At 38.9% G+C, this 25,394-nt stretch overlaps 3 protein-coding genes and 1 long non-coding RNA gene across 5 annotated transcripts in view; 2 read left to right on the top strand and 2 right to left on the bottom strand.

Annotated features, from left to right (window-relative positions):
- The window catches only part of LOC134663259 (potential E3 ubiquitin-protein ligase ariadne-2), a 295,209-nt gene that overhangs the window by 49,121 nt on the left and 220,694 nt on the right, over positions 1–25,394 (bottom strand). The gene's annotated exons all lie outside the window — the stretch shown is intronic.
- LOC134663270 (uncharacterized) lies at positions 557–1,518 on the top strand. Its single transcript, XR_010098134.1, has 2 exons — positions 557–1,167; positions 1,301–1,518. It is a non-coding gene; the product is annotated as an uncharacterized LOC134663270 (long non-coding RNA).
- The window catches only part of LOC134663252 (band 4.1-like protein 4), a 74,209-nt gene continuing 50,113 nt past the window's right edge, over positions 1,299–25,394 (bottom strand). Inside the window, exons 6-21 of one of the 2 annotated variants that reach the window (XM_063519655.1) lie at positions 18,458–18,578; positions 17,242–17,329; positions 16,292–16,444; positions 14,709–14,863; positions 12,966–13,057; positions 12,678–12,756; positions 6,971–7,156; positions 6,471–6,617; positions 6,144–6,219; positions 5,922–6,007; positions 5,260–5,442; positions 4,626–4,769; positions 4,311–4,550; positions 3,230–3,482; positions 1,831–2,036; positions 1,299–1,431 (exon numbers count right to left, since the gene is read on the bottom strand). In XM_063519655.1, coding sequence (XP_063375725.1) covers positions 1,416–1,431; positions 1,831–2,036; positions 3,230–3,482; positions 4,311–4,550; positions 4,626–4,769; positions 5,260–5,442; positions 5,922–6,007; positions 6,144–6,219; positions 6,471–6,617; positions 6,971–7,156; positions 12,678–12,756; positions 12,966–13,057; positions 14,709–14,863; positions 16,292–16,444; positions 17,242–17,329; positions 18,458–18,578 — 2,225 coding nt within the window. In that variant the 3' untranslated portion in view covers positions 1,299–1,415. The remainder of the gene's footprint in view (positions 1,432–1,830; positions 2,037–3,229; positions 3,483–4,310; positions 4,551–4,625; positions 4,770–5,259; positions 5,443–5,921; positions 6,008–6,143; positions 6,220–6,470; positions 6,618–6,970; positions 7,157–12,677; positions 12,757–12,965; positions 13,058–14,708; positions 14,864–16,291; positions 16,445–17,241; positions 17,330–18,457; positions 18,579–25,394) is intronic. The other variant, XM_063519656.1, reaches the window with a different exon arrangement.
- On the top strand, positions 21,288–24,335 carry LOC134647454 (uncharacterized protein K02A2.6-like). Its single transcript, XM_063501802.1, has 2 exons — positions 21,288–23,084; positions 23,121–24,335. The coding sequence occupies exons 1-2, from the start codon at positions 21,570–21,572 to the stop codon at positions 24,333–24,335; spliced, it is 2,730 nt and encodes a 909-aa protein (XP_063357872.1). The 5' UTR covers positions 21,288–21,569.

Raw genomic sequence — 25,394 nt, forward strand, 5'->3', positions numbered from 1 at the left:
CTACGAACTCGTTGGCAGTGAATGCGTTAAAATCCGGTATTTTATGCAGCATTGTAAGTGTGTAATTTACATATTTTATTATAGATTTGAAAACTGAGACAAAAATTTAAACCGTCACGAGATTAGCATTCGGCAGTAGCAGGTGTTATGTTATTTGTAGAAATAAGTAAACAAATGCTTCCAAATAGTAATGTTTATTGTGGACAATCGGAACAGTTTTGAAAAAATACATATAAAACTGTAATTGGCTACAAACTTTCAGGTTTAGCGGGTTTCAGTCTTGCCACTTTCCCCTACCAATTGACCCTCTTACTCTACCTACTTGGGACTTGCGCTTACAGATTATTTTATAAGATCCAGAATTAGGTACTGAGATTTTCTTGTGTAGAGATAGGTACTTTAAATTAGTTTTTTAGTCAATAACTAAGTACTGGCTCACAAACTTCAAACCTAATGCTTCACCGCTCCATTGGTATTATTTACATGTACCTAAATCAATTACTAGAAAAAGATTACTGGTTGATAGTTACTTTATATTATGTTGGTGAACATGTTCACACTTCACACATTTGCTCGTTATTCCAAAAATACTAATCTACATAACAACTGTACATGGTTCAATAACTTGTTCAGTGAAACTGATAATAAGTACCTAGTATATAATAATACCCGTCGTTTTCACGAAAAAAATATCATTTCACTTAAAAATAATACAAGTCTGAATGTAAAGAAATTGTGTGTAAAAAAACTGTAAATGGAGTTATATCCCTAATAAGACGTATAAATTACGCCTTATTTAAACTGAGCATTTCAAGATACAACGTGAAGTAACCAGAAGTAAAAAGTAAGAACGAGTCTTTGGCACAGATCTTATATAATTGATATTTTACATAAATTGTCACAATGTAGGATGGGTATCATTGAATAGTTTTAAACTTATTCCATAATCAAGATATAAACATAAAATAAATCTGTCTATTTACTAATTAAAACAAAATCCTGTACACAACACAAACATAAATACTGATGTGAGCTTCATGCTTTACCTAATAAGAAAATATTTTAACATAATGAGAATTTAATATTAAACAATACAATAAAATATAAACATACGTTAACATACATTTTGGATAACACAATTGAATATTCACAATGTTTTTATATTTGGTCAACCAGATCTTGACAGTAGAAAAAGGCGGCAAATTTGAAAAATGTAGGCGCGAAGGGATATCGTCCCATAGAAAATTTGAATTTCGCGCCTTTTTTTACTGACAAGATTTGGTTGACCAGCTATACTAAGTATAAATTGAAGCCGGTTCACAGCTCGGTGCTCATTTCAGCCGTGGCCGAAGTTTTGGCGCCGGCCGGCGGCGGCCCGTCCGCGCCCGAGCCCCCCGCCGCCTCGCTCGAAGAATTCAGTTGCTCTGCAGCCTGTTTTCATGGAAAGTCATATTACCAGAGCGAATAGTCCAATTGTAGGAATGATGTTAAACTGTAAATTAATAAAATTAGAAAATACTGTAATAAAAAAAAACAGTGAATCACACGTTTAGTTAAGTACGTACAATTTAAAATTTTAATCACAAACACAAGTGCATAAAAATAAGATAAAACACGAAATTTAATAATTGTAGTAATATGTTAGTCAAATCGGGTTAGTCTACTTTGATACCACATTCTTAACCACTATGTACCCCTCAACCGGCATGCACAAAAAAACACAGAGGCCTCCGCAGGCAGGGAGGCGGACATACGAACAACCCGGGGTTGCGTGCAGCTAGGTCATTCCGCTACGTGTTGCGACACGAGTCGGGCGCGAGCCTTACTTACTGCGTGCTTTCTATGAGAGGCTTAAGGATAATGTCGAGGGTGTTGTCGTGGCGGTGGATGCGCGCGTGCGTGCGCGCCAGGTTGGCGTTGTGGTCGCGCGCCTCGCGGGAGTCGCGCGGCGCACGCGGCTGCGGCCGCGGCACGTGCCGCCGCGCCAGCGACCCGCCCGGCTCGCCGACCAATATGTTGTTGTTGCTAGCATGTCTCTGCGTATCCCATAATCACACGAGCGTCAACGACTACCGGTGCACACCATAGCTTTATACAGTACTTGTGGCATAAAATTATACATGTAACTATGTATAACATAGTTAAAGTGATCTATATCCCCAGATAGCGAGAGGCAATAAATGACGCAACACACTACAAGTATAAACAATGTAAAATTTTCATTATGCTGTTTATTATTCGTAGTGTACTGCTGTTTTGAAAATTGGAAGCCCCGTAGCATAGAATAGTGTATGTATATGATATTTTAATGTATACCAAATCTAATAATACCTATATGCGTCAGTGAATTAGACTATTTACCTCAGGTCTACTAATATAAAATGCGCATATCATAGTCTAGTAAGTACACACGTTATATTAAACTTATGTAAATTATGAAACGCTTCTTAATATCCTTCTGTTATAACTTATTATTATAACTTTGGTCCAATAACGGCTAAATAAAGTAAGTAGTTAAGTTACTCTAACTACAAACATAATTAGTTAAATATTTCTACCAACACTAGAAAAGACGGATATTTAGAGTGTTTCCTAGTAAAAATGGTATAAACTGTAAATGGTTTGATGTCGGCAGCAGCCTGTACACGGTTAGCTTCGTCAGCGACCAAGAAACAGGAGCTGCGGATTAATCCGGCGGCCCTTGTAAGCTTCTTTGTAATTTATTGTACTTTACTGGCTTCTTTTTAAATCGCCACCGAAGCAATTAAAATAGAAATGTTGAAGGCGTTTTTCAGGCTCGCCAGTCTTCAATTTAATAAATACAGCCTTTTATTTGCTGTACTCGTACCTAATACATTTGAAATGTTTTTTTCCTTTCAATCCCTGTCTTCAATTATATAACATTTTATCAACACAATTTAAAACGACTTGTGAGAAATAATTTGCAATACATTAGGTAGAATTTCAAACTCTATAAATTAATGTTTTCTCAATAAAATAGGTACATAATTATGTATTTTTATTCCCTTTATTTTCAACAGGTTTTATCACCTGCAGTCGGTGCTAAACCTTGTGTTGATCGCTAAAGTTAAACGGCGACTGCTAGTTATTCTGGTAGCGATAGTACCAACTGGTAATAACTAATAACGCTTCAGAACTCATTTAAAATCTGCTCGCCAAGGGTCGCCGGATCGCGGAAGTTCGGTTAGAAAGCGAAGCGCCCACTCACGAAGAGAGAAAAGCCCGTGTCCGCAGGATGGGGGTAGTAGCGAGGGAGGAGCTCGCGCGGGCGGCGCGAGGTGGCGCTGTCGCTAGCCACGGACAGCAGCGAGCGCTGCGAGCCCGTCGCCGAGCTGCGCGCGCGCGGCGCCGTCGGCGGCCGCCGCGCCACCGCCGCGCCGCCCGGCCCGTCCGCCACGCGCCACTGCCTACTCACTGGCGCCGCCGACACCGGTGCGCCGCACTTCGCGCTGTCGCTCGACCTGTGATCAAAATACAGCTCGTAAAAACATCAACTTAGATAAAAGGCGAATAATTACGCTTTCATAATATTTGAAAGAACGAAGCACTTGAAGGCCCTTTCCCTCAAAAGAGGGACTGAGGTCAGGATCAAGTGTCGCCGCGAAAGCAGGGCTGAATGCTTCCTATAAATAGTTATAGCACTTATGAATCATCGTATATTTATGTAGTTGATTTAAAAAGTTTCAGTTCAAAAGCCACATTTATAAAAATATATTTTTTTACTTGTCTAATGCGAGTTTTTATACATACCTACAATACAAACATTATATACCAGATTGTATATAGGTACCTAGTGCCCCTTAATACATTTAAATTCCAATTTACAATCACTCGGAACTCGGACAATGTTTATGTACAACGTGCAACGTGGGTGTAGGGGATCTTGTTTCTAAAAATATTTTCTTTGTTAGATACATAGATATCTACGAGTAGGTACCTATATATATACTCGTCTATACCCACTATTTATTAAAACATACCTATAGATGCATCCACCTACGAACAAATGTACAATAATCTGAACAACGACATGAAAACGTTGTAAATCTGCCAAATCCCCGCAACACTGAATTTCAGATGTTCAACAAGCTATTCGTTTCGTATAGTATTTAAAACGCATTGAATGACACGTGATCGGATCAGTCGATCGCATCATTTACCGCCTTTCAACTTTCAGCGCGACAAATTTATTCGCATTTGCAAAGTACCTGTACTTTATGTATGTAATCTAGTTAAGGACATTTTTATGTAGGTAAATGATTAAACGATTAAATAAATTGCTTGTTCACCTTTCGGAAGAATAGGCGTAATCCTGATCGGCCCCCAGGCCCGAGTCGGTGTGTTCGTGGGAGACCCGCGCGCTCCCTGATATCAATTCTCCGCTTGAGCTGTTGCTATTGCTATTTGTCACTGGGCTGTAAGGGTTGTTGTTGTTCGAAACAGGCGTCACGTTGCCTTTATATCCGTTGTTTGTTAAGAAATCATCTCCATTCCGGCCGACGGTCTCGTCGTAGCTCGGGTATACACGCCTGAAAACATTTGTGATATTATATAACGCCGAAGCTTAGCGAATAAATCTGTTTTGCGGTTTCCCGAGTTCGTACCTTCCGTATTTCTCGATGCCGGTTCGGTGCGTGCTGAGGGTGCTCGAGCTTGATCGGAGCGATCCTTGGTTATGGTTGTCATGGGCGCTCTTGCTGTGAGTTAAGGAACTCTTCTCTCGCCTCGCTAATGACCCGTGTTCCGTCCTATAAATAAGTTTGATATTGGCGAATTTGTCATTTCGGTGAACACAATTAGTGTTGTTAATTTTTATTATTATTTTGTTTTGTGATAAATACCTAGGTATTAGGTATATTTATATACAAAGTGGCCAGTAAGAAATAATCTTTAACTATAGGTAAGATAAACGGTCATCCTATATACCTATATTTTTAATTGGAGTATCAAAGATTTGATTGGTGAAGATTATGATTTAAAAAAATATAAAAACGAAAATTTTAAATAATAAATAAGCCTTTATACCTAGTATCATTACGTTTGTAACGATAAAAATTTAAATATTTTTAGTGATGCGTACTTAAATTCAATACCGCTTGAACAAATTTGATAGAAGCGGATCGAGAAAAATACCAGAAGACTACTTCTACACTAGTATAGGATAGAATGTATTATTTTCATATTTTGACATAGAGATGATGATATCCATTTGATGTAGTCAAATAAACGGTTACTTACTGTCTATGCCGAGAGGAGGTCTTTAGTTTGGTCTGCCGCGCATGGCTAGTCTGTACCACGGTGTAGGGGATCTCCTTGAGTTGTTCCTCCGTCATACCCGCCGTATCGACCAGTGAAAATTCTAAGTGTTGCTTCAGCTCGCTAGGCAGCCATTTCTTATCGTTTGGAGATCCAGACCGAGACCTGACATATAGACACAACGGCATTTAAAACTGCGGGCTAAGGTATATAATATATATGGTATACGGCAGATAATATATATCTATACCTATCGGTTAATCATAAAATATTGCAAGCAGAATTCATGAAATTAAACAATGAATAAGCTAACTTCTCAAAAGTTAAACGTAAGATTTCGACGGAGTAAATAATAGAGCCGTCTGGGATCTAGATTTCAATTTGACTTCGGTTAATAAATCCAACTTAGCCTGAGGGGTAAGTAATCAAATACAGAATATGTCTTGCGTTTATATATTACCTATCCACCTTCTTATTTGTACTCTAAAATAAGTGACTGGCAGGAAAAAACTTTCTCAATTTCGTGTAATGGTTACGATCAAAGTTTTCGGCTAAGTCACTATCCATAACTACAAAAGTGGGTACAAGATATATGTATAATATACAGATATGTAAGATAATGTGAGAGCGAGCATAAAGTTTACCGATGTTTCCTGTGTCTTCTGTGTTTGTGAGACGATCGGTGCGTTCCTGTTTCTGGTTCCATTTGTGAACGACGGACGCTAGCAACCTACAAATTGAACGATTTAATTAAAATGTAAATTTCGCTTTCTATGTCCATTTCTAGACGTTCTTAATCTTTAGGATTTGAATAATGCAAGCGCAGCGTCTGCAGTTTGATGGTTATGTTTACGGTCGGCACTTACTTGAACGCCGCTGCCGGCGGTCGTCTGTCTCAGCACCTCCTTCCACTGGGACTCAGATTCCACCAGCTCGTATTCTCTGCAAAATATGTCATGTTTTACGTTTTCGCGATATTTTAGAACGTGAGTGGTAAGTTAACGGAAAGATAAAGCCTTAAGTTTATTAACTACTAAAATCAAGTTCAATAAAGTTTATCGATCTTCTCTCATAATTAGAGGAAGCGGGATGCGTACGCGCTCGTTGCAAGTCCACGGCGCGTTTCTATTTCGAAACATCATATACCTATTCTCTAACTTAGCAAAATCAGTGCTAACGTTGACAATACTTACTTGGTATCGGGTTGCGAGTCGTGTTCGGAGCCGGACTCGTGCTTGTGGCGCGAGCGGTGCCGCCGGTGCCGCCGCCCCGAGCGTCCTGAACCACGCGACATCTCACTTTCAGCGTCCGACTGCTGTCTTCGAGATCGGTGCTTATGCCTGGTTAAAACACATCAATTAAACAAAATATACTAATACAACTATTTCACGTTAGTAACATTTGAATTTATGTTTTGTGCTAGCTTGATCAGAATTAGAATGAAAGTTCAAGAATTTACGTTACCGGGGTAGATTAGACTTCAAACTCGGGGATACTCCTCTACTTGAACTTTTGCGTGATCAAATCCCCGATGGAGAATCGAGATATGGGTCGTATCTGATGGTGGCATCTATCTGATGGTGGCATCTATCTGATGATGGCAGTTAATTGCTAAATAATGCTGGGGTCCCCACCCATTCAACATGTTGGTTAATCGATATTAACCAACCAGGTTGGTTAATTCTGTAATAACCTGCGGTTGGATCGCGAGTCATTGGAGCTCTGCGAGTCGACGGATGCGGAGCGGTGCCGGGGCGCTGGTGGCGGCCGCGTGGCGCTGGGCGACGTCGAGTACAGCCCCCGCCGTGCCGGGGCGGAGCGCGTCGACCGAGGCGAGCCTGGTGCTGGCGCCGGCTCCAATGTCCCTTCGACGCTCATGCTGTGAAGAAGGCAACATTAAAATCTTTCCTCGCAATAGCCAGCTTAGATATAGATTAAGTAGTCCACAATCAGTTTTCGTGAAAAAGATAACAGTTTGAACGATTAGTATAAAGTGTTTAATTTAAAATAAGTAATTAATAATTTTATAAATAATATTTTCTGATTGTGTCAACATCCGTATCCCCGGTACCTATCTAAATTAACAGATTTAATTACAAAGTGTTTTTTTTCCTGCTTGCAACACTTAAAAAAGTGGAAATTTTCAAAACAAATATTATCACGATAATTAAGTACATATTAACAATATTAATTTAGTTACATTGAATGAAAACCTAATACTATCACAACTCTGTGTTTATGATCTTTTCAAGATTATTACAAATTAACAAGACATCCGGAAGTCTTCAAAGACCTATCGAAATCACTTAATCAATCGCGTCATGATAATTTCAGTCAAGCCGCGTAGCAATAAATTCAATCAAATTGAGTTATATCTGGGGTAGGCTTGGAGGATATAATCAAACGGAGACGACATGTCTGTAATTTTCTGTACAAAACAGTCTGCCGATTTTTGCGGGGGAGGGGAACGTCAAATGTATGCGTAACGTAAAAATAGCCATGTCAGATAAACGTCAGTCCATACATTGTGTATGACCGTTGGCCGCCTATTTTCGACAGAGGGGAAAGCCTGTTAAGAGCGCTCCCACAAGGAAAGTCGAAATAATGCAAAATTGATGATATTCCTCGATGACATTCAGTACTTTACGCTCATTATTAGAAATAATGAGTACTTGTTCCAGTAAAAGCGTCTTCTTATCTTTAGGAATTACTTTGTAAATATTAGAAAAAGGACTTATTAAATTAGTAATGATTTTTTTTCTGATGGTCGTTTCCGAAAAACCACGTCTAGTACTGAATTGTCAGCTCGTATTTGTAAATGTTGAGAAGTTTACTCTGGTAAAGCTGGCTATTTTGTATTACTAATACCCTGTACTTTAGGAATTACTTTTGACATTTTTCCTAAATACCTTTTAGAAAGAGAAAATCGAAGAAAAACAAACTCAATTTTCTCTCCGAAACAAGTGTCAATTCCTACGAAATTCTACTTAATATCGAAGTAATTTTCATACTCAAGCAATCTGCAGCGTTTGCTTATACTGTTGGTATACATTAGTGTTTATGAAATTCTACTATAATTTTTTGGCAATTTTTTGAAAACGACTCTAATATTACCGATGACGCGCGGTCGTGAGCTCAGTGCCGCGGCAGAGCTTGTAGAGGTAGGACGTGTGTCGGTCGGCTCCGCACGTTTACAACGGCGTCGACGAGGTTTTTTATCGTTGTGTGCGGCAGGCGCCGTGTAAAATGCTATACTGTGTGCGTGACGCTGCGTGTAAACGGCGACTGAGAAACTTTGATCCTACTACTGTGTATTTGGTTTTATATAGTATAGTAATGCAACCGGACCGCATTAAAAATATTTGTAATGACCTGATATTTTATAGGTACTAAATGAAAAAAATGGCTGAATTCAAATGTTTTTGATGACATCTCAGAATATACATATATAGGTCCACATCCACAGTATAGGAGTCTGATGATGGAGCTGGAAGGTGGTCAACGGTACCAGTCAACCACGCAACTAAACCACTTCGTGTTTGGGCTCGTTTGATTCCTCTCAACGAGATCTTTGACACAAGATATAACTCAGGGTCTGATGATGGAGCTGGAAGGTGGTCAACGGTACCAGTCAACCACGCAACTAAACCACTTCGTGTTTGGGCTCGTTTGATTCCTTTCAACGAGATCTTTGACACAAGATAGAACTCAGGGTCTGATGATGGAGCTGGAAGGTGGTCAACGGTACCAGTCAACCACGCAACTAAACCACTTCGTGTTTGGGCTCGTTTGATTCGTCTCAACAAGATCTTTGACACAAGATAGTACTGAGGGTCTGATGATGGAGCTGGAAGGTGGTCACCGGTACCAGTCAACCACGCAACTAAACCACTTCATGTTTGGGCTCGTTTGATTACTCTCAACGAGATCTTTGACACAAGATAGGACTCAGGGTCTGATGATGGAGCTGGAAGGTGGTCACCGGTACCAGTCAACCACGCAACTAAACCACTTCGTGTTTGGGCTCGTTTGATTCCTCTCAACGAGATCTTTGACACAAGATAAAACTCAGGGTCTGATGATGGAGCTGGAAGGTGGTCAACGGTACCAGTCAACCACGCAACTAAACCACTACGTGTTTGGGCTCGTTTGATTCCTCTCAACGAGATCTTTGACACAAGATAGAACTCAGGGTCTGATTATGGAGCTGCAAGGTGGTCAACGGTACCAGTCAACCACGCAACTAAACCACTTCGTGTTTGGGCTCGTTTGATTACTCTCAACGAGATCTTTGACACAAGATAGAACTCAGGGTCTGATGATGGAGCTTGAAGTTGGTGACCGGTACCAGTCAACCATGTAACTAAACCACTTCGTGTTTGGGCTCGTTCGATTCGTCTCAGCAAGATCTTTGACACAAGATAGTAGTGAGGGTCTGATGATGGAGCTGGAAGGTGGTCACTTGTACCAGTCAACCATGCAACTAAGCCACTACGTGTTTGGGCTCGTTTGATTTGTCTCAACAAGATCTTTGACACAACATAGTACTCACAGGGTCTGATGATGCAGCTGGAAGGTGGTCATCCCAGACACGAAGTGGTTTAGTTGCATGGTTGACTGGTACCGGTGACCACCATTCAGCTCCATGGCATCAGACCCTCAGTACTATCTTGTGTCAAAGATCTTGTTGAGACGAATCAAACGAGCCCAAACACGAAGTGGTTTAGTTGCATGGTTGACTGGTACCGGTGACCACCTTCCAGCTCCATTATCAGACCCTGAGTACTATCTTGTATCAAAAATTTTGTTGAGACGAATCAAACGAGCTCAAACACGAAATGGTTTAGTTGCATGGTTGACTGGTACCGGTGACCACCTTCCAGCATCATCATCAGACCTTGAGTCCTATCTTGTGTCAAAGATCTTGTTGAAATGAATAAAACGAGCCCAAACACGAAGTGGTTTAGTTGCATGGTTTACTGGTATCGGTGACCACCTTCCAGCTCCATCATCAGACCCTGAGTATCACCTAGTGTCCAAGATCTTGTTGAGACGAATCAAACGAGCTCAAACACGAAGTGGTTTAGGGGTCATCCATTAATTACGTCACACGTTTAGGGGAAGGGAGGGGATCAAGAAAATGTGACATGTTGTGACATGGGGGAGGGGGGAGTCACAAACATTGTGATGTCACTTTAGCCTCATCAGTAACCGAAAATTAATTTATATTTTTTTATTCGTTGTACAGTTCAATAATGAGATTTTGGATGTAACTTTCGTTGTGTTATAAAATTACTAATATTTATATGTCGGAGCGAGACACCAGAACGACATATTGCAGTGTTACAGTTCATAGCTTTAAACGCCTGTATAAAGTCGATTAGCAATGTTTGGCTACGTATTATTTGCTTGTAACGAAATAATAAAGTTGCGTAGTGAATAACGCCACCATCTATTGGCGTATTGTTGAACTAAAATGACAGGTAGAAGGCTTTGGAACGTCAAGATGTGTATCTTGAGTGAACGTAGGCACGAGCAGGCAATTTTGTCGTTATGTTGGTAGACTGGTCAGGCAGGTTTACCAACTTGAATTGGAGGCGGGAGCGGTTGGCTCCGCCCCTGGAACTGGCTTCCTTCTTCTTGATCGGACCGCGCTAGAGATCGGACGTTAGCCAAGCTCGTGCCTAATTCGCTACGTTCCTGAAGGCTTATACCTGAAGGATTATTCTGAAAGCTTATAGATTCTCACGTTCTTTAACCGTTTAGCTAAGTGTTTTATTCCAAGTGTTATTTTGATTTCTTATGTGCCATTATAAGCTTACTTTTGTAAAATAAAGAAACTATGTGTTGTTTTGAAAAGATGTGTCCCGCCGAGTTTGTTGCCGGGTTAAATCTTCTCGGGTCAGAGGTGTAGGGTTGGAGCCGGTGTAGTTTGACTTAAATAAAGATATGAACGATTTCATGTGATCTTTTTATTTTTATTGAATCCGATTCCATCGTAAGATCGTTTAGTTATTTTGATTATTTAGTACTGAAATATAGTAGACACTAGTATGGTTAACGAATCCGAATGTTTATTTCATGCACCGGTAGCATACCTACTATTTTGGCTGTGAAGTAATACATCGAGGTACCATGCCCACCACCCGCTATCAATAGCCCCACACAATTAGCCCCCCTCTCCCTCTTCGACATATATATCAAAAATATTTTTTTATTAAAAAAATTATGCCGAGTTAATATTGTCGATTTCGTTGAAAACAAAATTGCCTAAAATGTGACGTCACACCAGGGGGGTGGGGTTTGCAAAATGTGACCAAGTGTAACAAGGACGGGAGGGGTAAAAAAACCTAGAAATTCGTGTGACGTAATTAATGGATGATCCCTTAGTTGCATGGTTGACTGGTACCGGTGCCCACCTTCCAGCTCCATCAGCAGACCCTGAGTCATATCTTGTGCCAAAGATCTTGTTGAAATGAATAAAACGAGCCCAAAGGTTTAGTTGCATGGTTTACTGGTACCGGTGACCACCTTCCAGCTCCATCATCAGACCCTGAGTATCACCTAGTGTCCAAGATCTTGTTGAGACGAATAAAACGAGCTCAAACACGAAGTGGTTTAGGTGCATGGTTGACTGGTACCGGTGCCCACCTTCCAGCTCCATCATCAGACCCTGAGTCATATCTTGTGTCAAAGATCTTGTTGAAATGAATTAAACGAGCCCAAACACGAAGTGGTTTAGTTGCATGGTTGACTGGTACCGGTGACTACCTTCCAGCTCCATCATCAGACCCTGAGTATCACCTAGTGCCAAAGATCTTCTTGAGACGAATCAAACGAGCCTAATCATGTTACTACATGGTTGATTGGTATCCGTGACCACCTTCATCATCATCATCAGGCTTCATCATCAGATGCTTAGTACCAGCTCGTTTCTAAACCCTCGTTGATACAAATTAAAGGTTTTATTATATAGCTAAAATAGTTTCACTATACAACCTATACCATATGCAATGGCGAAAAATGAAAATAAGCGAGTACCTAAGTAAGTACTTACGTATAATTTCTTTTTAGTAATAATGACCTACATAAGTATGTATATTTGCACTGGATTTAGTATTTTCGTACCAAATAACATTTTTAGGACTTTGATATTAAAGTACAGTTAGTGTTGTTATGGTTGATTTCAATATGCTTCACGATCGGATCAAGAATGTTTAATCCATCATTGTTAGTGCGACCGAGGGAAAATGCGGTGGAACGGATCGGCGTACTGAGCTCGCGGGGCCTGCCGCAGCGCGTAAAATACCTAAACTCGCTCATCCCCGAAAGGTAATAGCACTCTTAATGGCTACTCCGTTTAGTTGTATCCTCCAAGGGGGTAGGTAATTAACACTCACGAAATCGGTCGGTGTATTGAGGTAGGTTGTTTAATTTCCGGGGGACAGTCTTTTATTCTCAAATCTTCTAGTTTGTGCACTGAAAAAAAAATCATAAAAAGTATTTATTTTTCCTTTAATATAATATAATATACATAGCTACAATAAAGTTATAAGTACCTGTATATTATATCCTTCAAATACGAAGAGAACATAGTTCCCAACGTATATGCAACACACTACGAGTATTTCCTAGGAAATATGAATGGAATTCCAATCAATTTTTTGGCTTGTTTTAATTGGTTTTACCGTCGTGCATCGAGGCGTGTGGAGGCCGCGCGATGCGCCGCGATGGCGTGCGCGTGAAGGCCGGCGGCGGCCTCGGACGGGCTCCTCTCCCGCTGTCCAAACAAACAATGCGTTAGAAAAAGCGCAGAGAAAATAAATACACTTTTATTCAAAAAAATATTAGCTTAGCTTATGTATATAGCGTTCGTAAGCGGCAATCTAGTAAAATGTTTCAATACCTATAGATCTGCTTTTCACTACGAAATTTATTGCTATTCGGTTCAGTCGTTCGAAATGTTAATTAAGTATGCAGCACTACTTCCTATACATATACGAGTATGTAAAACAAGAGGTGCCGCACGACTTCAAAAGATTGTTGAAAAGTTCAACAAGTAAAAACTACGAGAGCGAAGTGTAAAAACTACGGGACGTGAAAGTTCAATAAGGAATTTTTAACATCTATCAGACTGATCTAAAAGACAGTTTTAGCTAGGAACTTAGTTTTTTCTTGAACTGAAGCAGGTTTTTTAAAGTTATAGGTCTGTTAAATTGCCAGGTTATACATATTTATTTAAGTAGGTACCGTAAAACGGGGTGACTTTAGGAAATTTTGGGGATACATTGATAGTTTTAAAACGGCCACTAAATTAGCATTACTCATTATTTACCCGAACTGTTCGTGTAGCAAGTTAGATTATTATACATACTTGATTACCTAGTACTAAAAAATCCGAATAAAAATATGTTACGGCTGAAAAACTGAAATATCGAAGTCGCCCCTGCATTTGAAAGTCACCCCGGTTTACCGTATTGACTTTATCTTTAGCACGTTAAAGATAAATTAAAACCAACTATTGTCTAAACTATTGTCGGTTACTAAGCCATATTTAATGGTTACCACTCTCTATTTATGAGGAGCTGGGTATTTCACAGAGAAACAAATTCCGACCTCATGGGAAAACATTTTTAGGACTTAATCGACTAAAGAAATTATCATTGCACTTATTAAATTACTCCTCAACTAAGTTTCTAATTCTAACATAAAAAAACTGGCCAAGAGCGAGTCGGACTCGCGTTCCAAGGGTTCCGTACATTAAGTCCGATTCACGCTTGATTGCAATTTTCTAGGGTTTCCTGTCATCTATAGGTAAAGAAATATTTTGTTTATCTTTTCAAAATTTCAGACCCAGTAGTTTTCGAGATAAAGGGGAGGGGGAATGGTCGGACAGACAGAGTGATCCTATAAGGGTTCCGTTTTTTCGTTTAGAGGTACGGAACCCTAATAAGTTTTTGGCAAAAATTAAATTTTTGGTTCAAGCTTTTATCGCTGAATGTACTTTTCTTACGATAGACAACTAATACTCATCGAGACAATTCTAAAAACCCCTAACACAATTAGGTTGCGTTGTTTCATCACAGAGTTCCTATAGCCACCTCCTGTCTTCATCATCAGATCAATTCGACAGTACCATATTATTGTATTGTCATCAGAACTACATACAGCTGCCAATTTTCATGACGCTACGATCCTTGGAAGATGGTTAAATTAGTTACCTTAGATTCCATTACATAATTAGTTACATACAGGTCGACCTAATAAAAGCTTGTTAAAAATGGTAGAAGTCGGCAACATATTTATGCTGTAGAAGGCAGACAGCGTGGTAAACGGAGCAGCAGCGCCAGAGGTGCCGGCAGACCGAAGGCGTTCGAGACCCGAAGCCCTATGTTGATGTCTTGACAGTTAATGTTAGTATTGTTTCTAACCTGTTCCTCAGCCGAGTTCCTAACGCAAAAATGTCGGCGGAGGCTGGCGAAGTCTGCTGGAGGCGGAAGAACGCGTGGTGGTCGGAGCAGCATCGCCACAGGTGCCGGCAGGCCGACCGCGTTGGAGACTCGAAGCCGTATGTCGACGTCTCATTCTGGTGAACGATAAATAACTGTAATATTTATATATTTTTTACTAAGTAAAAAAAAGAACGACCTTAAAAAATAAATAAACTTGACAAATATTCATATAAATAATGCACTTATATGCACAGATTACCCAGACTTGGTATAATTTTCGAGGATTTTTATTAATGGTGTGTTTCATAAACGGTGTAACCTCTGTAACGTAATGACAGGTAGATACGAAGCATACCTATGAAAATTAATTATAATTTTTTACTCCTGTTAGGACCAAAACAGCACAACAATCTATGTAGAAATAGTAAAAGTATTCCATTAACTATTTAATATTCCAATTTATTTATTGACATTATAATCCTGAATTAATTTATGTGACTATGTAGATGCTATTTTATTAAATAATTGGTAACTTTAAATGATTATGTTATATAACCTGATAGAATCGTATAAAGTCCTATATAACTGTAAATATAAGTACCTACTATTGTGTGCCCTTACAGGGTGTCATGAACTGGCCTCTTAAATTGTAACACCTTATTATGTACATGACAATGCAATATTGAATAAATGACTAAATGACTAAGTGACTAAAAATCAACAAAGAATCATCCAAGTCACAATTTTTTTAAGAAAATGTTTATCATTGCAGCATCGTCCAGTTAAAATTTGGCAAAAACGATTTTATAGAAGAAAAGTAAAAAAAGTAAAAGTAAAAATTATTTATTAACCATGAAGAATTGTTTAAGTACAGTATGCAGTTTATCAACGACTTCCACACTAGGCTAAGCCTGTATCGTGAAAGTCAGCTACATGCGTAAATTAAGATGTAATTAAGATGTAATTTTTATACCGTAAATACTTAGGTACCTACGAAGATACATTACACGTCTAATAAAGAACTAGCGACCCGCCCCGGGTTCGCACGGGTTACACAAATACTTAACAAATTATACACCTAAACCTTCCTCAAGAATCACTCTAATAGGTGAAAACCGCATGAAAATTCAGTAGTTTTTGAGAACAGACAAACAGACAGAAGCGACGGGGGACGTTGTTTTATAAGGTGTAGTGATAGAAATATATTTCCGTCTTAACATAACTTAAATAGGCCAATACCCAGCTACAAGACGTAGAACGCGAGCGGGCGCGCGGTTATCAGCCGCCCCACAGCGCAGTAAATACGCCGCTCAGTCCTCTGACTTATCTATAATTGCCTTCCTACGAATGTCTTTCAAGGAAGCCTCAGAAGGTGGACGTCTTGCACCACTTCACTATTCACTGCGCGATCATGAGATAGCTGCCAACCGGAAACGGGGTCAAGACTCAGGATTTTGTTTATTTATTCGTCTCTCAATTAGTGAAGTTTTTCGCAGGATTTTTCGCTTCGGCTGTCGCAGGAGGAAAATATTCGTGGTCGTTAATTAAAGATGAGTGGTTACATTTTTGTCCGCTACGCGAAGCATGAAGTAGCGCCCCTTGTAATACAACTTGGAGACGCGCGGCCAGTAATAGTTAGCGACGGTGTGTTTTCCTTTCAGCAGTAGCAGCCCGCTGGGCGCTAGCCCGAGGAAATATTCTACGCTGTCCTCACCCTGTTGGACAGAAATACATTAGTAAGTACACGCCTTAAAATATTAATGATATTTTTCTACTCCCGTACTTTTATTTGTCATTTAAAGAGTCGTGCACACACCTTTAAATCCCTATCTTGTAGTTGTCAAGCCAAGTCTTTAGTCTATTCCCCAAAAAAGTATTTGTGCATACACGCAGTATCTTTTTGGCACTTTTACGATACTTCGTGTAATCACCACTTAAAAAATATACATGTATGAAATACATTGTTGCGAACCTAATTTTAATTGTCAGCTCTGATAGATGAGTGAACCATAGACATGTTTTTTTTATTCCATTCATTCAAGTAGGTGCTTGGTCGTAGAAAAGTATTGTATGCAACGTTGTTTAACTGAGTCAAAAAATACTCGTGGCGTCTTTATTAACAATTCATGTCACTCGCCTTTTTTGACCTCTCTTAAACAACGGTTGCATAAAATAAATCTATTTTGTATTTATTTCAATATTGCCTGCAACGATTATGATTATAATCTAATATCAGTTTTTTTAGATATAGTGTTTTATAGCTTGCCAAACAAAATAGAGTTAAATGTACGGCATTTTTCCTGCCTCGCTTGTTGTTTTTGCTTGAGATAAATTATTCAACAAAATATATGATACATTTTGTTGCATAATTTACTATGGATTCAGATTCAGACCGCCTTTTGCACTATACAATTTTCATTCAACCTGAAACCCAGATTTTACTTTGGTACGAACACTGGTGTTTGCTATTCGTATGAATAATATAGGCTTGGCAGGCAGACAAATATCTTACCAGAACGGGGTGCAAATCGACGCCATACATGTCGAGCCATTTCACTTTATCCAGGTAACTCAGTTCAGCTTGCGCCGGTGAAATGCCGCTGTAACAAATAACGCAATTTAGTCGAAAGGGGTAACTGAAACAAAAGACAATAATAAAGAATAGCTGAAGTGAATTATTACAAATTGTGGCATTATTCTGGAAAGTCTAACAATGAATAATCAGTTGGTTACGGCGCCCGCGGCGTTCGCTGCCGCGGCCGCACTTGGTGCTAAGTACACGTAATTTGCATGTAATTGCGGCTTTGTGACGCGCCCTCGGCCGCAGACTGCATCTTTGTACGGTTAAAAATTCATTCAATTAGGCGAGAAGCGCGACGAAGTTTAATTTCCGGCGCGGGCGGGGACTCTTCCGGCGTGAAACTGCTCCCTCTGAAATCTTAATTCCTTGAAACTTACTTTCTTCTGACGGTGCAACCAACTTGCTACTCTCTTTGCCGTGATCATAGTATACAAGCTTCTGTATACGCGTCTTTTTGTTTCAAGCTGCTTTTGTAGTTGCCATTGTTTGTGAGATGCACACATTCTGCACAGGTGAAGATTTTCTGTTGTCTCATAACTTGCATATTTTACTCGTAGAAGAAGCTTGCAGGTTTCTAGTTCAGTTAAAAGTTTTCTAGAACTTCTTGTTGTTAGTTCACTTAGTTTTGCCTGCGTTTCCCTGGTAAAGTTCCTAACAGGCAGGTACCAATCACGCATAAAGATGTAAATCGGCTTTATAAAATAAATGACTAAATATGACTAGATGTTACGGAAATCGCCTCATTGAAAACGAGTTTTCTCTAGTTACATGTAGTAAAAAATAGTTTTCACTGAAATTCATTGTATTAACAATGAATTTCAGTTTCTATACCTACGTCCAAAAACTAGTTTTCACCAAGGCACTTTCCGAAAACTAATTATGACTGAAAATTTCCAGTTAAAACTAATTTTCGCCGAGACCTTACGAAAACTAGTTAAGTAGAGAAAACTCGTTTTTACTAAAAATTGGTTTTTACTGTAACAGATAGGTACCTACTTTCTTGTGTTCCTGTACTTCGACACTTCGAAGATAGTAGTTGTAATTAGCAGGTTTATAAAAGCGCTGTCAAGAAATAATGGATGGAGTGTGTCATGTGACGGCGTGCATTCTTCTAGTCTGGTCGTCTATAAGTAATAGATGGACTCACGTGAGCGTACGGTGGATGTCGGCAGCGCGAGCCTCCAGCTCAGGGGTTTGGTGCGCCAGGAACCGAAACTCCGACACGTAGCCCGACACGTGCCGACGAGGATCGTAGTCACCAAGCTCCGCTGTTTAAACAAATATCATTGTCATTAAGTCATATCACTACAATTTATGAACGCTAAATCGATAGTGAACATTGATTCAAGAAACTAGTACTTAAACTACACACACATCATTTTTTAAGCTGTAAACGGTTTATGTAATACTCAAAACGCATAAACCGTCCATGGTAGTGTTTTTGTCTATCTAGACATTAGTACGATTACTTTATTGATCGACTCTACTGGAAAGCATAAAATAAAGAACATTGCGATACTCGAAACAGCCATTAATCGCAGACCTCTCTTTATTCTTCCAACAGATTTTGTCTGTCTACACAGATTAACTATACTTCGTTCCACTTCCACTAGCAGCAATAAACAATTGCGATTCGGTACATTATGTTTCCGAGACACGTTCCTAACCAAACCTCTCAGTTTTCTCACACGTAAGTGCTCAAATTTTAGTTAACATAAATCATGCGCAAGTATGCCCTAAAGTACCCTATGGTTTGCTGGTTACATCAATCTATTTGCTAGATAGGTACCTACATTTTGAGAGATGTTTAAATTTATAACACTGTTGAGTAACGTTTAAATCATCATCATCATTATTTAAGAGTCTAAAGACTCTAAAGTCTTGTTGGTGAAGCGATTTCCATGTACGCGTTGAAATACGTAGTTTATTATATTTAATGGAATACGTTTTACCTATTCATTTACAAGTATAAATAATATCCCGTACCCGCAGTTTGGGCTAAAAGAAGGAAACTTACGTAGTATTAACCACCGTGATTCGTCAGTATCGTAAGAGATTATTAAATATGTATATGTAATTCTAACTCTAGTCTAAAAACATACGGCGCGTGTGATGTAGTGTGTCGTATGAAACATACTATTTGTTTAATAAGTAGTACTTTCTTTAGATGGATATCAAACGACCTACAAAAAAAAATTGTAATAGGTGCATATGTCGTAGTCAGATCGTATAATCCGCCGTATTACATTACGGCTAGTCGTTTTACAAAACAGGGGCGTTTTGAAATGCGGCGGTTCGACGATTAGCCGGATTGTCATTGCGATACGTTCTTCAATAAGGCGGCCTACGTTTAGCCGCATCGTATCTACTATTTAGATTGTAGAGTGACCATTCTTTCGGTCGCCTACGTAACCGGAGTTTGACAATGTTTGCAATTTAATTTATTTTTATCATGGTCCCACCGCACTACATGTGTTTCTTTTCCAAAACATTTCCTTCACAACTTAGATAGACGGAGCCCCGCAAGCGGGGCTCCTATTTCTGGGCGGTTTGCCCTTCGGGCATCTGAAGCTACCTAACGAACCTAACCTACTTACCTACCTACGCTTTTTTCCCCAAAGTGTAATGTTTTCACGGACGTCTCACTAAATCAATAGCTAGGTAGGTTAGGTTCGTTAGGTAGCTTCAGATGCCCGAAGGGCAAACCGCTCAGAAATAGGAGCCCCACTTTGCGAAGGAAATGTTTTTTGAAAAGAAACAGTCCGACGAACTCCAGAGTAACGTGTATCCATGTAACTCAAATAGCGTTTAGTGCGCATAGATAATAACAAGACGAGTTTGATTGTATTGTTTAATGGCGGATCTTAAGCTAAATTAATTAAATAGTGAATTTACGATAATCGGTGTTTTATTAAAAGTAAGAATATCATATTGGCGACGAGAATAAAAACAAAACCATGGCGATGATAGGCAATATAGAAAATTATCGCCAAGGAGGCGATTTTGTTGCCTACATTGAAAGAATGGAGCAATTCTTCATTGTTAACGACATCAAGGACGAAGCGAAAAAAGTAGCAATGTTAATCACATTCATCGGGCCAGAATGTTACGGCGTGCTAAAGAATTTGTTGTCCCCTGATATACCTAAAGATAAAACTTACGCAGAGTTAATTAAAACGTTGAAGGAACACTATGTCGAAAGAAAAAGCATTATCGCTTGGAGGTTTGATTTCTACCGGTGCCAACAAAAAGAACAACAATCTATCAACGATTTTGTGGTAGAAATAAAAAGAGTAGCTGCTAAATGCGACTTTAAAACTTTCCTGAACGACGCATTAAGAGACAAATTGGTGTGTGGATTAAAAAATGAAAATATTATTAGTAAACTATTAGCAGAAGAGAAGTTGACTTTAGAAAGGGCGATTAAGTTAGCGACTGCTCTAGAAAGCGCCGCAAAAGACACCAAGAATATTCAACCTGAGGCAGAAAACATACAAATGCTAAACCAAAAGAAGAAAATAATCAACAAGACCCCGGCACCCAATAGATCAGGATACAACTCTTCCTACAACAATAATCCAGCTAATGCAGGAAGATTGGAATGCAGATGCTGTGGCGGTTCACATTCTACAGACAAGTGCTACAAAAAAGACTGTGTTTGCTTTGTATGCAAGAAACAAGGGCATTTAGCTCACAAATGCCGTTATAGAAATATCAGAAATGTAGATCAAGGACCTGTGACAACAGAAGGCAGACAGGAGCGAAGTGAATACAAGCCGGAGGAAGATGTAGTACTGGGCAGCATTGGAAATGTGTCAGAGGACTGTGCGGAGCTCCCGTTGTGACTAGGCAGGAGAAAATTAAATATGCAGATTGATACGGGAGCTTGCAAATCCGTTATTCATCTTAGAGACTATAAGACATACTTGTCGGGTTATAAACTAAGAAAGTGTTTAGTGAGGTTAAAGGCGGTTTCTGGTAATCCATTGTTGGTGCTAGGGGCCATAAAATTAGAGCCCAGAAATGTTAAAACAGATTTATACCTGATAGTAATTGATTGTGATGGTTATTTTAGTCCTTTAGTAGGTAGAAATTGGTTGAAAATATTATTTCCTAACTGGCAAGAAAGATTTAAGCTTCACAATGTAGGTTATATACAAAAAGAGGGGATAACTCAAGATAAAAATAAGTTGATTGAAAGTGTTAAAAATAAATATAAGTGTGTGTTTGATAAAGATAGATCCTCGCATATTGTAAACATGCAGGCTACTTTGAAGCTTAGGGATGGGGCAACTCCTATTTTCCATAGGGCTTACTCCATTCCTTATGCTAAAAAGCAGGAAGTAGAAAATGAGATAATAAGTTTAGAAAAGGCAGGAATTATTCAGAGAGTAACGCATAGTGATTGGGCTAGTCCCATTGTTGTAGTTCAAAAGAATGATAAAAAAATTAGAGTGTGTGTAGACTATAAAGTGACCTTAAATAAGATGTTAGACACTGATCATTACCCCTTGCCTCTTCCAGAGGACATATTTGCAGAGCTGGCAGGAGCACAGGTATTTTGTGTCCTGGACCTGAGTGGTGCCTATCAACAATTGTTATTAGATGAGAAATCACAAGAATATATGACCATTAATACACATTTAGGATTATTTAGGCCCACTCGCTTGCAATTTGGAGTATCATCAGGCCCATCAATTTTTCAATGTGTTATGGACCAAATATTACAAGGGGTGAATAATGGTAAAGCATATATTGATGACTTGATCATAACGGGTACAAATTTAGAAGATTGTTATAAGAATTTAGAAAATGTGTTAGAAAAACTAAAACAATATAGAGTGAAGGTAAATTTGGATAAGTGCCAATTCTTTTGTAGTGAGATTAAGTTTTTAGGGCATTTAGTGTGCGAAGAGGGAATAAAACCATTACCTGAAAAAGTAGAGGCTATTACAAAGGCACCAGAACCTACATCCATTACACAGTTACAGGCATATTTAGGACTATTAAATTATTATGGAAAATTTCTACCTAGGCTTTCGGATAAATTAGCACCATTACATGCGTTATTAAGAAAAAATGTTCCCTTTAAATGGACAAAGGAGTGTCATGAGTCTTTTGTAGCGAGTAGGAAATTAATCACAGATTGTAATTTACTGGTGCATTATGATTGTAACAAAGAGGTGTTTGTCACCACTGATGCGAGTCAATATGGCCTTGGGGCGGTTTTAAGTCACCAGATAAATAGTGAACCTATATGTTTTGCATCGGCTACATTAAATGATGCTCAGAAGAACTATTCCCAAGTGGAAAAAGAAGCTTTGGGAATTATCTTTGCTGTTCAAAAGTTCCATAAGTTTTTGTATGGCAGAAAATTTGTGCTTGTGACAGACCATCAGCCTTTAAAATTTATATTTGACCCTCTTAAAAAAATTCCAATTACGGCTAATGCAAGGTTACAAAGATGGGCTTTAATACTGTCAGGTTATCAGTATGAAATAAATTACAGAAAGGGCACATTACTAGGAAATGCTGATGCTCTGTCACGATTACCATTACCAGAAAAAGCCAATGTAGCTGACTGCATCAATTATTTTAATCTTAAAGATGATGCTCCACTTGACTTTCAGGAAATAGCTAAATATACACAAAAAGATTTGACATTAAGTAAAGTGTATGAATATGTTTTATCTGGATGGCCCAGTTCAATAAATGATGAGTGTATAAAACCATATTTCAGTAAAAGGGCGGAATTAGGTACTGAGCATAAATGTGTATTGTGGGGAAATAGGGTTATTATTCCTAACAAGTTGAGAGATAAAGTATTAAGGTTATTTCATGAGTCCCACCAAGGAATTGTGCAATCAAAAATGTTAATGCGAGGTTATTGCTGGTGGCCTAATATGAATGAAGATGTTGAAAGAGTTGTGGCCAGTTGTAATATATGTCAATCATCAAGAAATTTTACCAATGTTAGCCCGCCAGTCAGTTGGAAAAAATGTGAAAATGTTTTTGAAAGAGTTCATGTAGACTTTTTTATGAAAAATTCTGTAACTTATTTGCTAATAGTTGATTCAACTTCAAAGTGGCTTGATGTGCACATAATGAATGGCACTTCAGCTTCGCAAGTAATAGAAAAATTGTGTAGAACATTTGCTATAATTGGTATTCCTGTATACCTTGTCAGTGACAATGGGCCACCCTTTTCCTCTGAACAATTTGTACAATTTTTAAAAAACAATGGATGTGTGCCTTTAAAGAGCCCTCCATACCATCCTGAATCAAATGGAATGGCAGAGAGGACTGTTCAGACAGCTAAACAAGCATTAAATAGGTTATTAGTAGAACATGAGTCCAGACCCTCTTTCAGACAAGAACTATTGTTGCAAAACTTTTTATTTACATATAGAAACAGCCCAAACTCCACTGGCATGTCTCCAAATGAGATGTTATTTAAATATAAGCCTAGAACTCGTTTCGAGTTAATAAAGCCATCAAATGCATTGTCTAAAAAAGTAATAAAAAATAATAATTTAGATAAACAGGTTTTGACTTTTAAGGAAGGAGAAAAAGTGTGGGCAAAAAATTTAAAAGAAGGAAAAGGATGGACCAAAGCTATTATTGTTAAAATATTAAGCCCAGTTAGGTATTTAATAACCACAAGTGGTATACAAAAATATTATCATGTTTCTGATTTAAGACCATGTGTAGAACTGCCTCAGATCCCGGTTGAAAATGAGTCAAATCCATCAGTGGAGGCTGCACATCCTCTTATAACAACACCGCCAGTCCCGACAGAAGTAGAACAAAACGAAGAGGATAGACGAAATGAGTGTACTGGGGAGAATGATGAAATTGGATTAGAAGATGTGGGACCTTCAGCTGAACCACCAGAAAGAGTGGGAGTAACTGGACCACCACAATTGGCAGTTGACGCCCCTGAGATACTGACATCACCAGCAACTGACCCGGATCTGAGACGGTCTACGAGAATCAGGCGAGCACCTGAAAGATTAGATTTGTAAGTTAGATAATAAGGTACATTCCTTTTAAAGGGGGGACGAGTAACGTGTATCCATGTAACTCAAATAGCGTTTAGTGCGCATAGATAATAACAAGACGAGTTTGATTGTATTGTTTAATGGCGGATCTTAAGCTAAATTAATTAAATAGTGAATTTACGATAATCGGTGTTTTATTAAAAGTAAGAATATCATACAGATTTGATGGACACCCCAGCGTTTTTCATAGTTTGTTGTTGTTATGTCAGGCAGCGCCACGAGTGTTAAAAATGGGAACTAAAAACTGTCAAAGCGGCGGCTAATGACTCGCTGTGTTACATTACGGCTAGCCGTCTTGAAGAACGTATGGCGCCGAATGCATTCCGGCGGATTTTCATTCAGCCGCATTCAATCCGGCTAATCGTCGAACCGCCGCATTTCAAAACGCCCCTGTTTTGTAAAACGGCTAGCCGTAATGTAATACGGCGGATTATACGATCCGACTGCGACACATATACATACTTGTACCGGAAAGCATACGATATTTTGTTGGATTTGAGTTCGTATTACTAGAATCATTCTTGACATATTCCAATTCGCCATACTTTTGGCCCGTAAAATGACTGGAGTAAAACTACTCGAGTTTGTGTTTAATTAAAACCGACTGTCAAAGTTTGGAGCTTAAGTATGTAGTGTGTCTCATCTTAATTCTGAAATAACGTATAATAAATAAACAAGATTAACTGCACGCACTGGTTTTTTAAAATATATACCATAAAAATGTAGGCACTGCCATCAATAAAATTAAAATACTGTCGGCTTTGTACACATGTGACACTGCTGAGGGTAATAAAACCAAACAAATTCTTAGTATCATGTAAGTAAATCCATTTATAGGTGATGAAGCACTTCAAACAAGTGGATAGAAATAGCTCAGAGCGCGACAGACCGTTTTAGTAACAAATGCCTTGTATGGAGCACCGTCATATAGGTAGACATACGAAAATAGTTAGGTATCATCAGAGACAAGTAAATATAAAAGATTGTCGATCATCATCAATAATATCAGCATCATTGTTCTAG

Source organism: Cydia amplana, chromosome 4 (assembly GCF_948474715.1).
Source record: "Cydia amplana chromosome 4, ilCydAmpl1.1, whole genome shotgun sequence".
NCBI classification, from domain to species: Eukaryota; Metazoa; Arthropoda; class Insecta; order Lepidoptera; family Tortricidae; genus Cydia; species Cydia amplana.